The 15,222-nt window shown below is 43.0% G+C and overlaps 1 protein-coding gene across 2 annotated transcripts in view; it reads right to left on the bottom strand.

Annotated features, from left to right (window-relative positions):
- Window positions 1-6,068: 6,068 nt before the first annotated feature.
- Window positions 6,069-15,222, bottom strand: part of LVRN (laeverin) — a gene marked incomplete at its 5' end in the record, with an annotated part of 37,715 nt that continues 28,561 nt past the window's right edge. For both annotated transcript variants that reach the window (XM_082074313.1, XM_082074314.1), the window contains 4 exons: window positions 6,069-6,302; window positions 7,864-7,939; window positions 9,172-9,312; window positions 12,384-12,554. In XM_082074313.1, coding sequence (XP_081930439.1) covers window positions 6,156-6,302; window positions 7,864-7,939; window positions 9,172-9,312; window positions 12,384-12,554 — 535 coding nt within the window. In that variant the 3' untranslated portion in view covers window positions 6,069-6,155. The remainder of the gene's footprint in view (window positions 6,303-7,863; window positions 7,940-9,171; window positions 9,313-12,383; window positions 12,555-15,222) is intronic.

The following is a 15,222-nucleotide window of genomic DNA, read 5'->3' as shown; positions in this document are numbered from 1 at the left end:
GAAAGGCAGGGAGATAACTTTAGTGGCTGAGACGGCAAGGAGAAGAGGCTGTGAAAGGTTTGTTTGGGGCACAAGGACAGCACAAAACATAGTTCCCCATCCCCCCTGCCGCCCAGCCCGGCACTCGGGCTGCTGACAGGCCACCTCCTGGCTCATGTAGCGCCGCGCCCTCCGCACTGGCAAAGGAGCGGCAGCAGCAGCCGCTCCCTCCTGCCCGCCGCTTTGTTACCACTCCCGAAGCCAGAATGTGGCAGCATCATTTTCTGGACCGGCTTCAGGAGGGCTGCCTCGGCAGCAGGGCTGGGTCCCACCTCCCCACACCCGCCGGGGCTCGGTGCTGCCGCCGGAACTGGGCGTCCCACAGGCGGGGTCGCGTCCCCTCCTCCTCCATTTGCGGGCGGCTGCTCGGCTCCCTACCCCCACACTCGCCGTCCTCGCTCTTCCTCCCTCCCTGTCGCATATAGGTTACAATGATGCTCCCTCTTCAAGCGTTATGTCCCTCTGTGTACCGGCTTGTCCGGGCGCTGGCAGGTGCTCCGCGGGCCGGGCCTGAGGGCTTCAGCCGCTTGTGGTCGGCTGCAGGAGGCCGAGCTCGCGGCTCCTCTGGGGAAGCCTCATGGAGAAAGGGCAGAGATGCCAGTCGAGCAGAGGAGCGAGGAGGAAAAATGAAAAAGCCACGAAGTGAGAAACACCAGTGCGAGCACCTAGGTTGGTGGGGAGGTGCTGCAGAGAGGTCCCCGCAGCCCTGGGGAACACCACAGTGGAGTAGGTGGATGTTCCCTGGAGGAACAGGGGCCTGTGGGGGGCACCCCATGCTGGGGCAGTTTGAGCAGCAGAGACGAGCAGTTATGGACTGACCTCGGCTCCCATTCCTCCTTCCCGCTGGGCTGCTAGAGGGCACGAGGTGGAAGAGGTGGGAGTGAAGATGAGCCTGGGAGAGAAGGCTGGGTGGGGAGAAGGTGTTTTAAGTTTTGGTTTTGTTTCTCACTGTCCGAGTCTATTTAAATTGGAAGTAAATAAAATTGATTTCCCAAAGTCAAGTCCATTTTGCCATCAATGTTCACACCTTGTTCACCCAGGCCCCAAAACAGGATACTTTCCCCTCACCTGCCTGGGAGGCTCCTCGGGGTACCAGGGAGGAAAGGAGGCATGGGCAGAGTGGGGCAGCAGGGCAGCTGTGCCAGGAGCTGCAGAGCACTAGTGGGCTGGTGCTCTTGGACCTTGACTTAAACAGCTCTGAAGTCCCTCCTCCTACTGGGAACAGCCTGGCTTGCAGTGATGGAGAAACAGGCAAGGAGAGTGTATGGCAGCAAGGGGATAAAGCGGTGACACAGGATTTCTTAGTGCCAGCCCTGGCGTTTGGAGGAAAGCTGGAAGCTATGTGCTGTGAGGCAGCTGGTGCTGGCAGCTGCAGTGGGGACTATGGGACTGTATTGATCAGCACTGTCAGGATTTAGGCAGTGGGGGCTGCTGGTGGGACAGGAACTGCCCTGTGCCCTAACAGATGTGTCCAGCCAGCTCAGAAATTGAAAAAAAAACAGCACATCACACCCCAAAATTGCAGCTCAACAGCGTAACACATGGCATCCCTGCTCAAACATATTTAAGAAAGAGCAGTAGGGGGACAGGAGCAAACAAAAGAAACAAACTGGAGGAGACACATGGAGGATGTTGTGGACTCAGCTGGAGATGCTTGATGCCAGAGGAAGGACAGCTCCAAGGCAGCTGAGGCCTGTGGGCAACTTATGCCAGGGCAGGGACACTGGTGAAGAACAGCAGATGACCAGTTCTTGGACAGGAGCACAACTGAGGGGCTAACAGCCCTATTCTGGATGAACAGCACAGAATCCAAAAGAATACAACATAATCCTTCAAAATACAGAATCACAGAATTGTTAGGGTTGGAAGTGACCTCTGGAGATCATTTAGTCCAACCCATCTGCTAAAGCAGGTTCACCCGGAGCAGATCACACAGGAATGTGTTCAGGTGGGTTTTGAATGTCTCCAGAAAGGAGACTCCACAACCTCTCTGGGCAGCCTGTTCCAGGGCTCTGGCACCCTCAAAGTAATAAAGTTTCTCCTCGTATTCAGGTGGAAGCTTATATGCTTCAGCCTGTGCCTGTTGCCCCTCATCCTATCATTTAGCCCCACTGAAAAGAGTCTGGTCCCATTCTCTTGACATCCACCCTTGAGAAAATTCCTAAACATTGATAAGATGCCCTCTCAGCCTTCTCCAGGCTGAACAGACTCAGCTGTCTCAGTCTCTCTTCACAGGAAAGGTGCTCTAGGCCCCTAGTCATCTTCGTATCTCGCCACTGGACTCCCTCCAGTTATTCCTTATCCTTCTTAAACTGGGGACCCCAGAACTGGACACAATACTTGAGATGCAGCCTCACCAGGGCAGAGTAAGGGGGGAGGAGAACCTCCCTTGACCTGCTGGCCACACTTTTCCTAGTGCACCCCAGGATACTGTTGGCCTTCTTGGCCACAAGGGCACATTGTTGGCTTATGGTCAACCTGTTGTCGACCAGAACTCCCGAGTCCTTCTCTGCAATGCTGCTTTCCAGCAGGTCCACCCCAAACCTGTACTGGTGTCTGGGGTTACCCCTCCCCAGGTGCAGGACCAACACTTGCCCTTGTTGAACTTCATCAGGCTCTTCTCTGCCCAGTCCTCCAGCCTGTCCAGGTCTTGCTGAGTGGCAGCACAGACTTCTGGTGTGTCAGCCCTTCCTCCCAGTTTGGTATCACAAGCAGACATGCTGAGGGTGCACTCAGTCTGTTCATCCAGGTCACTGATGAACAGACTGAATAGGACTGGACCCTGTACTGACCCCTGGGGGACCCCACTGACTACAGGCCTCCAACCAGACCCTGCACCGTTGATCACAACCCTCTGAGCTCTGCCATCCAGCCAGTTCATGATCCATCTCACCATGCATTCATCCAGCCCACACTTGCTGAGCTTGCTTATGAAGAGGTTGTGAGAGATGGTGCCAAAAGCCTTGCTGAAGTCAAGGTAGACAACATCCACTGCTCTTCCCTCGTCTACCCAGCCAGTCATACCATCATAGAAGGCTATCAGGTTGGTCAAACATGATTTCCCTTTGGTGAACCCATGCTGACTACTCCTGATAACCTTCTTTTTCTCCACATGCTTGGGGATGACACCCAGAATGAGCTGTTCCATCACTTTCCAGGGATGGAGGTGAGGCTGCCTGGCCTGTAGTTTCCTGGGTCAACCTTCTTGCCCTTTTAGAAGACTGGAGTGACATTGACTTTCCTCCAGTCCTGAGGCACCTCTCCTGTTCTCCAAGACCTTTCAAAGATGATGGAGAGTGGCTTTGCAATAACATCTGCCAACTCAGGTTGATCAGGTTGAGTTTCTTTGGGGAAAGAAGGGCAACCAATGTGCTGAACAGGAGCCTGAACCTCTCCCTCTTAACCTTGTTCTCCACATTCCCAATGGATTTTCCCTTGCTCTTTCAGCTTCCTTCATTTGCTTTCTCATCCTGTCTCCTCTTTGGACCACTGGTTCTCTCACCTCTTTTCATCTTCCCTTCCCAGCTATTCTGAACTAAACTTCCCATAACATTTTACCCCTAAGCCCAGTAGGTCCAAACCATTTCCTTCTAACCATGGGTGACCACTCCACCTCTTCCTGAGGTCCTAATTCTCTCTCATTCCTTCCACTGTACATTCTCTTCCCAATCCTTGCCATCTCCCCTTAGTCTCCTGCCCTGTCACACATATATGCTGTAAAAACAGAACCAGTGTAACATTTTGACTTCTACACTACCAGGGCAGAGAGCAGGACCTAAGGCAAAAGGTCTTTTCACATCATATCTACTTCTTTTTTCCCCTTCAGGGTCTGCTAAATGCATCCTGTCTGTTAATGACACACCTCCTCTCACTGGAAATTGCTTCATACACACACGTCTGCACAATTACATGCCCCATTACACATACACAGTCTATGTAAGTACTGTAAAAGCACATGTCCTAAAGCTCCATCCATGTCCTCATACTAGTTTTCAATGAACTTCCTTTCACCACAACTCCACTCGCAATAAAGCAGCTTTCCCACTTGCCCTGGATTCCTCCCATAGACGTCTCCTTCCTTTGCTACATCTCCCAGCTGTCATTCTCCAAACTTGTGTGTCCAACTTGTACTCAACAGCACAAAGAGCTGCCACTGTACAGCTGTCAGTGTGACATGCCACCAAGTGCAAAAGTGTGGACTGGAAGCAAGAGAAATTCAGATCTGTTCCTACTCAGGCAGCCTGCCTAGCAATCACCTTCACTGTCTGCCTCTGCCATGAAAACTGTGCTGCTATTCTGCAATACAGAGTATCAGCCAAGAGGCACACATCAATTGGCAGCTGTAATTTGAAAATAACTTCATATTTTAAAATGTTTTAGCAATTGTTTACATATTGGCATTTCTAATTAAGATTTTTGTTGAGTAGAAAGAAGAAAAAGATAACAAAATAATAATAAGGAAGAGTGGTTACTCATGGTTGGAAGTAAATGGTTTGGACCTACTGGGCTTAGGTGTTAAATGCCGTTACAGGAGTTTAGTCCATAAATCCTTCAACAATGACTTTCTTGAGCTTTGCTTAGCCTATCCAATGAGGCACGCAGAGACAATGATTAACTAGTGGGAGTCACATGAAATGCTCATGAAAAACCCCTCTAACTCATCACAGCCTCAATGACTTCAACTGCTTTCTGAATGAACTTGATGAAGACTGTCAAGAAGGCACACAATTTTTTTGGCACTACCCTTCACCGGATCAAATGCTAAAGAGGTCAAATAATTCCACCACAAACCTGACTGCACCAGCTGGTAATTCCCATACACTGAGGGGATCCTCAAATAGTTTCAAAATAGTCAGAAATTTTCTTTGCAGCCACAGGAAGTAGAGATTCATTGCAGTCAATAGGGCAGTGTTTTCCTTAAATGTGTTTAGAGGGTGCCAGTGAAGATTCTTTGTATTAACAAGTCTGGGTTTTATTCATTGTCTCCTCACAGTGCAGTACTCTAAATTCTTGGGGTTTCTGCATTCCCACATAACTTTGTTGACCTGAGCAACAGTACAGTACTTTTTGGTCATAATACTCTTACCCCCCATACAAATAAATTGCATGGACTGCTGATCCCATACTTCTTCAACTACAAGCTAATACAGTTTGCTAATACTAATGGACTGAATTCTGTCTGTCACTTCCAAAATGCTTCATAAGCAAGACAATTAACCCTATGTCTACCTCAGCAAGCAGCTCAGTGGAGTAAGAATGGAAACACTTGGTGATGTTGTAGGGGGATTAGTTTAGACTAGTTGCATTCTAGTGACATGGACAAAATGATCATCAGATGGTGGTGTCTATCCATTGCACAACAGGAGCTCATCATCTCCTAGATAAACTTAATCCAAAAATAATCCAGTTCACATACACCAAGACTGTTCTAGGAGTTGAAGTGTGCTAAAAGGAGATAATTGGGAGAGTCTCTTCAAAAGCACATTCCTAATCAAATGCAAGTGTGATTTTAGACACATTAAGTACAGATGTGCTAAAGAAAAATACATTTTGAATGGCAAGACATTCATTTATTACAATTATAGTTTGTAGTTTCTTTAGCTCTTTCCTCCCTATGGCTCTTAAGCCATTCTTAAGTTTGTTTCATGGTGTTGTTCTAAGTTGTTGTCCTCTTCACAATTTACAAACATAAAGGTAGAGAGAGACAGATTAAATGAATTTCCAAGGTCATAGTACAAATCATAAGCAAAACAGAATATAAAACTTTTCCAGCTTCCTCATGTGTTTTTGCTACAAACTTGTACCACACCTTTCATTCTGATATTCAGGAAAAAAAGGGACTTAGGACTGTATCTATATGTTAGATCATTACTAGCAACACATCCCTACTAATAACTCATCCGGTAGGAGATAATTTAGATATAATATGAAAATATATCTCTAATTTGTTTAGCTGAATCTTTCTTTTCTTTGTGAATTATTTTAGCTTGACTTTCCAGTTGGGAAGGCAACGACAGGACTCGTAAAAATATGCTTTACCTTTAATTACATCTTAAAATGAATATCAAAATACTAGTGGATCACACTCTAAAATATACTGGAAATGGTGTTTCAAGTCAATCATCTACATTCTTCTGTAACCAGTTGGCAGCTTTGATAAATAGTTCTCTCCTTCCCATATTTTCAACTTTTGTAAACTCCAGCAGTAGAGTAGTGGTCACTCTCTCATCCTCTTCCAGTGTAGCATTGTAAAAAACCTGCAACTGATGGAATAAACACATGAGCTTAGTTCACATCATTTCACTTGCAGCAAGCAGCTGTGCACCTGACAGAAGTGCATAGAAAAGAGGGAGATGGCAGAGACTAAGGAGAAGATGGGACAAGCTTACTGATTAACAGTGAGGTGGGAAAGCTGCTTGCACAACAGGAATGTGCCCTTCTGCCATCCTGAAAATTCTTTCAAATGCAGCCAGCCTCACTAGTACTAGTGGTGCCACACAGTGTCTACAGCTAGTTGGGCAGCAGAATTCTCTTGTGCTGCCCATTCTACAATCACAGAGCAAGAAGTCTTTACAATCAGTCTAATAAGCAGAAGACAAGAGAGGACTGAAGAATAGCAAAGAAATACATGTGGAGAGTGGAAAATGAACATGAAATGAGATAGATATCAGCATGGCAAGCAGCAGCCTAAGATGTCAGCAGCCCAACTTTTGGTACATTTCCTTAAGACACTGTGGCAAAGGTGATCTCTATACACAGATTTTAAAGAGGAAAATGAGACAAGCTTTGACAATATTTATTGGGACTCAGTTCCAAACTTGAAGTTTAATTTAAAGGCTGGCACTGGGCTATTGCTTTTGCCATTGTGGGGAGTTAAATTATCGCTAAAAATAAAAGGTGAAAAACTTACAGTTCATGAATGTTAAATAGAGATTTATTTGATTTGAGAAGCTAACTATTTGAATTGGTCTCCTCATTAAGCATCGCCTCTGAGTTACTTGCTGTATGCCTGCATCAGCCAGCAGCAAAAAAGGGAAGCAAATTTTTTCTCCTAATGACAGATACTAGCAGTTCTGAGCTGGCATGGAAATGTGGATCACATGCAGACAGCATAAAAGGTGAGATGTTGAGAAAATAAAATAATATTTTGGGAAGAAATCTGAGGAGACTTGGACTGAAGGCAAAAGAACAAGAAAAGAGTACGAAATTGGCAGTGACAGTTAACAATTTGTCAAGAGGTACTAGCATGGATTGTTGTGGGAAAAGAAGTAAAACAGCCTACAACCACCCCCAAAGATTTCCACTCTTCAGCAGGTTTTCCAAAAGCCATCCCCTTTTTCCAGATGCACAGCAGCCCAATGAGAAAGTGTTGTTCATGGGTTCATCCGGGCTGCTGCGCAGTCAAAAGGAAATAACTATATCACGTGTATAGACCACCTGTTCAGTGCATGGGCAGGTGACCTCTTACCCCGCAACCATACAGAGCAGGACAACGTCCATCCCTGCACAAAAGCTCACTTTCATGCCGTGCTTCAGACCAACTGCTCACACAGACTGCAGGGCTGTGGGTGCATGTTCATATGCTCATTTTGCAGATGAGGAAATATCATTTTTTCTCAATGTCTCAACAGAGCAACATTAAAAAATACATTCTATGGTTTCTTAAAAAAAAAACAACAAAACAACAACAACAAAAACACACACAACAAAAAAACCACCAACTAACCAACCAAAACACACACCCCCCTCACCCAACCAAAATATTTAAAAATCTGTATTTACAAATTGGCAATAAAATTGAAACTAACTGCTTCTCTGATTTACCTCTTGTATCTGTACATCTGTATTGACAAATCTTCCCATGACTTTTAATACCTCATGTAATAATTCCTTCCCATACCTGTAAAATTAAGACAGAGATCCTTTCATCAGCATGTCAGCAAATATACTAATTTCACCTCATTTGGAAATACTGTCACTATGTAGTTATTATTTGCCATGTTTGAAATACCAACTAAGATGAAGTTTGCAATTATGTGCTCTTTTTCCCTTTAAAGAGATATCAGTAATGTTCAACTTAGACATCTGAGCACGATGAAGCACATTTGGTACCCTTAATTTTCATTTCCCAGTAAGATCTGGTATTTCTACTTTGGTAACATGAATTCTTTGCTTAAAACAGATAATCTTTGTGAGCTCATATAGCCACAGTGAGCTAGAAAGGCTAACCAATAATGAGTCTAACAACTTGCTGTTTATGTGGATGTCTTGAGGATGGTGTATGAATTAATGCCCACACTATTATTTTAATTTTAAAATAACGGGTCCATTTCCCAGCAAATTGCTTATCAGGATGGAACACAGAAAAGTTCTGCAAGGGAACAAGCTGGTGCGACACACATCTGCTACAACTTGCCTTTTCTAGCATTAGCAATACAGGTACAAACTTGAATGCTCCCAGATGGCTGGTCTTGGTTATGCTGCCACAAATGGCTCCCAATGGGCTCCTCTTCCACCAAAGGCAGCAGGAATGTACTCTGCCACAGCCCTGCTGCTTTTCACCATTGCCAACAAGCGTGGGAGGCTTCAAACAGACACCTGAGAACTTGCTGTACTCCAGATAGGTAGCCTAAGCTCACCTGCAGTTTACCTGCACCAGTGCAAGTAGGCTGGAGATGGGTTAGGACTTCAGTCAGGGATTAATGCTGTAGTTTCTCCTTGCAAGTGCTTGTAAATCTGTATGCCCCAATCCCCTAACTCTTTGGAAAAGAGATTACAATCTTAATCCAGCATTTTACACCCATGCTCATGAAATACTAGTGGATAAAGCCATTTCTAGAATCAGATTTTTCAGGAAATTTAACTCTTAAAAGCTCCAAAACAGTCACAGACTAATTTTTAAAGCATTCTGTGTCTGATATGAACTCTTCTTTGACATTAAGCCCTGATCAGAGTTGAATCCCCTGTAAACCCTACTCTGCATACTTAAAAAAATTGCATCAGTCATCACAAAAAAAGCCATCTCCAGAAGGAAAATGTGCACCTGGATTTTACAGCTCAAACATAAAGATGGAGGAAGAAGCCAAAGAGCAACAAAAATGAAGGGAACCCAAAGCTGGTTGCTTACCATACCTTTCACTTAGAAGTGGCCAATTTTCTGTAACAAATTCCCAGGCTATACGGTGCCCAATATCCTTCGTCGCTACATATAAGATGACATTTGGAGTGCAATTGGAAGAAAATAATGTATTGCTGAGTCCATATTGCAAGTACCTGTTAGAAAAGAAGGTAACAATTGTACCTGTCACTTGTTTAACAATTATGATCTAGAAATATCATCTAGTTTGGGAAAATTCCTGTCTCAACAAATACAATGTATAGGGTTATACCAAAGCTGGTGTCACTCTGAGCTGTGTATTCAGCTTGGTTTGCAACCCTACATTGGTGAAAACCCCTGTCCTTGCACACTGACTCTCCACTTCTCAGTAAAATGTCGATGTAGCACATCAGGTGGATATACGTGCTTTTCTCATCTGGGTTACAGAAAGACAGCCATTCCTACCAGATAACCCTGTGAAAGTGTGAATTCCTCCACAGTTTCTGGAGACTCACTTTGCTGTGACAGAGATGGAGCCTAAAGAGTAAGCCAGCAGTGAGACACTCTCTCATGGTTCAACCTGAGCGACCTAGCAATATAACCATGACAGCCGCTTGCTCACTCCCACACTGCCCCCAAACAGGGGAGAGAATCAAAAGGGAAGAGAGAAATTTTGACTGAGATAAACACAATTTAATAAAATAACAAAACAGTAATACAGTACTAGTAAATATATATATATAATAGAATATAAAATAAGAGATACTCAATGCAATTCCTCACAAACTCCATCTACACCAAGCAGCCAGTCCCAGGAAACAGCACCTGGTCCCAACACCCAATCCCGGAGAGAGAGAAAAGAGGAAAAAGGCAGAAAGGCTCAGAGGCCTCTACAAAATGGCAGGATGGCAAAAGGCTGAACTAAATAAACTCCCAAACAGAACTCCCCCAAACAGAACTCCCCCAAACAGATCCCGGCTGCAACAGAGAGCGAACAAAGAAGACAAGAGAGAAACTGGAAGATTCTCGCTCTCCTTAAATATGAAGCATGATATTAATGGAATGGAATACTCTTATTGATCAGTCTGGATGTCAGTCAAGCTCTGCCCCATCCATGTCCCCCACTTCCGTGATGCCTCACACCTGTGGGCAGAGCAGAGAGCGAACAAAGAAGACAAGAGAGAAACTGGAAGATTCTCGCTCTCCTTAAATATGAAGCATGATATTAATGGAATGGAATACTCTTATTGATCAGTCTGGATGTCAGTCAAGCTCTGCCCCATCCATGTCCCCCACTTCCGTGATGCCTCACACCTGTGGGCAGAGCACTGAGAACGTCCTTGGCTCTCAGACCAGAGCAATTAAAAACATTAACTCTGTGCTGGGGTGTTATCTCTTGTTCTCAAACTGAATTCAAACAATGACTGTCCTAGCTATGGAAATGTTTTTAACTGCATGGAGAAAATTAACCCATTTTCAGTCAAACTAGCACACACTCTGTTATGCAAAGGTGACCTGTTCATAGAGTCCCCTATAACAAGACGAAATAACAGGGTCTTGGATGCTTTTGTGGGGTTAAGCCGTGATTTCAGAAGTATTTAAGGAACTACCTGCCAATAATGTCAGTGGCAGTGAGTGCCTGAATAGTTTGAAAAAGCAAGTAACTATTCTCTTTGTTGCCTCAAACTATCACCTTGTATGCTCCTGCTTTTAAGAGTTAAAGAGTTCTCATAGGGTCTTGCAGGCACGCGGATGGTGTAGATGAGCTGGGTTTCTCCCATTTGCATGCTGCCACCACCACACTTGACAGAACAGACAAAACATACTGAAGGCCAGAAAAAGCCCAGCTTGACATTCCTTACCCCAAAAGACTTCCAGGGTGGCATTTAGAGAAATAGATTGTCTTATGAACTACTAAGGCACAAGGAGGAAGGAGGTCATCATGACTCTCTGAGCTTGTCACAGGCCAGTGCTAGCCTGTGCCAATGACAAAGTCAAAAAGGACCATAAGGTAAGTAGAAAATCAGCACAGCTGACTGGAAATCTCTTTGGAACCCATCTTGCTTTCTTCTCAGGCATATTTGTTCTATCTTCACAAGAGCAGGTGGCTGGCAGGAGAACCACCTCTGCTACGTTCAGAGCTTCAAACCCTTTCAGCTTATGCCAATCACTGGCAAATTTCTGTTCTTTAACAAATCCTTTAGGTAATGTGGACATGACAGATAAAAAATTCACCTTCAGCATATCTTTGCTGATAAACCAAAATTATTTTATATGGATGTCAGTGAAAGATAATAAACACAGTATTCCAAACTGTGTTCAGGAAGAGTTTGGACAACACTCTTAGATATATGGCTTAACTTCTAGGTTGCTGCATATGGACATCAGTAGGACATTCACTCAATGATCTTCATGGATCCCTTCCAACTCAGGATATTCTATGATTCTATGCTTTTATTAAACTGGAAATTAGAATCAAAAACACACAACAAAACAAACAAACAAAACCCAAACCAAAAACAAAGAAAAAACAAACAAACAAACAAACAAAACCAACCACTTTACAGCGTGAGCCTGGCTTCAAATGGTGAACAGCTTGCTAGTAAGTCTATTTTCAGTTTTGCCCTTAACCTGGGTGACTTGACTTCCACGCAGAGGCTGAAAAGACTATGACACTTTAGTTTGCAAATAAAATAAGCAGGGGAGAAGAAGTCTAGGAAAATTGCATAAAATCATAAATGCTAGGGGGAAATGTCAAAGCAAATTATGATAATTACTTTTTCTTACAGTGCAGAGAGTAAGGGCAGTGAATGATTTCCAAGTTAAAAAAACTACATGAAATACCTTTAAAGCAAAGAGGAAGCATCTTTCTGTACATGTAATTATAGTAGGTGATGTGTTGCCGTAGTCTGCTAAAAAGCCTGAAGGTACAATTTTAGTTCAAAAAGGTCACTACATATATTGACAGAAGACAGGCTCAGTGTCAGACAGGACACAGTAGTTACCAGCTCAGGAAATCTCTTTGTCAATGATTGCCAGCACCTGGGATGTTGTACCAGCAGAAGGATCGTCTGTGTTTCCCTGTTTATCAAACCTTCTCTGTAAGAAAACTCTTAAGATTCTTCCAGTGGTCTATATGATATATGCTTCTGAGGCAGGCAAACCTCCCTCAGGTTTGCACAGTACTGTATTTGTGTTCTTATGATTATGATCTATATACACAAATATATACTTTGATCGAGGTCACCTGTAAAGTAACCATGACTCTCTGGCACAGCTCATAGCAGAGAGCAGGATGTCTTTATCTTCCTTTGTGGTGTCAGAATGGTTATACATTTCCCATGCAAAATTCCATTCTTTATCACTTCCCACTGCAACACCATAGCAGCAGACGGTTCTTCTAATTAAAAAGGGAATTCTGCAAAGAAAATATGATTTAAAGGTATTGTATAGTTCTAAAGTCAAAACCAACAGTTAACACATAACTGAAAACAGATGTTTATTTACAGTTAAAAGATGTACAAGAAAGGAGATATAAAATAGCAATCTAAATAGAGCTAGTAAATTTGTTTGCTTTATTCATGATTTAAACATTTTAAAAGCATGCAGTTTAAAGGCAAACCAAGACCATCTTTTAGAACAGTTGGACCAAGCTATTTTGTGTACATACAGTGTCTATGCCACTGTTTCACATCAGAGCCAAGGACATGGATCACACCATTAAAGAGTGTATGGCTGCATGTAGGCATCATCCCAGACAAGCCCTTTCAAAGTTTCTTCAGTGAATGTATACAGTAGCAAGAGCCATGTGCAGCACCAATGGAAACAGAAGGAACATTTCTCCATGCAATATCCTATTACTCCCACCCTAGGGGAGGGTCCTCAACAGGGTGATGAATTTAAAAACAGAAACTAAATGCAGACATTATCACTGTAATACTCCACGTGCAAAGGCTGAACATAAAATGTCTCCTGTGGCAATGATGTATTCCTGACATTAAGACATTGTCAACACTTTCCAGTGACAGCAATGTATTCTACTATCCAGGCTATCTGAAAACAGTTTAAATTTATGGTAGTATGGATTAATTCTCTGTAGGAGAATGGGTTTCATTGCTACAAATGAAACACTTAACTTCCCAATGATGAAATACTATTTATCTGCTTAGCATTACATAAGACCAAGATTGTAAGTAGAGATACCAGCAGAAAGAGAGGCAATATTAGTCAGGAGGAAAGCTACATGACAGTAATCTTCAAAATGTAGAGACAAGGTATAAACTCTGGAAACTCAGAAGGAGTAGTGGGAATGAGGATAGGGTCAGGTGTTTTGCATGGCAGACATCACTTGCTAAGAAGTAAAAATGCAAGATGCTGCTATTTTGATAGTCTTGTTGTGGATGGGGGATTTCACTGGCATCATACAGAAAGTGTGGACGTGTTCTTTATTTACTGAAAAACATAATTTGTATTTTTTTACCTGGATATGTTCTGGAACATAAGGGATTTGCCACCAAGAATGATACTTAATGAGGCTGAGTGGTTATGTCAAGGTAAAGAATAGTCCTGAGAGGAATCCATTTATGACAGGTCTTATATGAGTTACAGTGTCCAGTAATTTGTTTAATAATAATTTCATAATGTCGCAGAAAGAGGCCACAGTAGGGTGATAACACCGTAAAGCTGCTTTGGCTAAAATACAGCTATTCATGTTGCTACTGCAGCTGTTCCAATAGCTTCAAGAAAATGTTGGTTACTGAGTGTAAAGTTGTTCTGGGTGAAGAGCAAATAGACAAGCTCTGTGTGCCATTTGGCTGCAGCTCTGATGTTTGGCACTGAAGGCAGGCAGCACGGGACAATGGTCTACTGGCTGGTGACATCTATGGTGGGCCTGAAGTGGTTTATGCTGTGTAGTTCACAGAGGAAGTCCACTGTGGTCCAGAGGGACTTTGGAGCTTGAGGTTATATTAGATTGGGGGGTGGGGCTTGTTAGTCTTGATATTCTTTTTCTGGGAGTTGTTGTGTGGTTTGATATTACTGGCCCACCAGGATTGTCTTGTTTCTGGATCTTAGGGAAGATGCAAAAAGCTGCTGGGAAGAAGGGTGGATTATTTTACATAATTTTCCTGGAGCCAATGCAGAAGTGACATAGTGATTTCTCAACTTTGAGGGCAACAGCAGTATATGGTTATTTACCTTTAGTAAATAACTGACATAGTCTCTCCCTCTAGACTCACTTCCTTTTTGCAAAAGAAGACAAGTAAGTAACAGCACCACAGAGACTACATTAACTTAGCTAGCTCCACTCCTATAATTTAAAAAGAGTAAAACTGAGAAACTGGCGGGGAATCATGGTTCTTGGCTTCTTATCTCCATGGAATAGATAAAAATGCACCATATCAAGTCCAGTTAAGTTCTGCCAGGAACTATTTGGAAATGTTCAGCTGAAAGTTGATCTGACAGGAAAAAGCATTACTCCCTTCCACAGATGTGAGAATCCTACTGGGTTCCACCTGTGGCAGAACAGCTATAGTGTGCTGTTAAGAATTTTGCACTCAGAACATAAAGGCATCTAAAGGGATCTGTGAACTATGAGTCAAAAGTTTATCGTGCCCTTTTCTTTCCAGCATATGAAAAGCCTCTTCTTTCACTGAACAGAAACTGTGAACTGTCAACTGTCAAACCTAAGAAGTGTTCAATCTCCCATGTTGTTTGTTTGGGTTTTTTTTTTCCTTAAAAGCTAATCATTTTTTTCACTTAATAAAATTCATAGTTGCATTTTTTTCCACACTTACAGTTTTGTGAAGTGTTAGGCTGGGATAGTAAGAATATCTCTCTGGAACATAGCAGAATGTATTTAGGCTATTTAAACTTCTCAGTTTAACCGATAAGCACAATTTGGTTTTTATGGGGATGATCACTATGAAGCTGTTTAAAAAAACCACAAACACAAAACTACAAGTTCAGTTAACTTAGCCAACTACATATATCAACAGGGATACAAGTAACAACAAAATATTTATTCCAACAAATAAAAATTATATTAAATTTTAAATATTCACTCACCATTGCCAATACTATTATAC

The sequence above is a fragment of the Streptopelia decaocto genome (assembly GCF_964273445.1).
Source record: "Streptopelia decaocto genome assembly, chromosome: Z".
In the NCBI taxonomy this organism is placed as follows: Eukaryota; Metazoa; Chordata; class Aves; order Columbiformes; family Columbidae; genus Streptopelia; species Streptopelia decaocto.
This window is presented reverse-complemented; position numbering and strand designations above follow the sequence as displayed.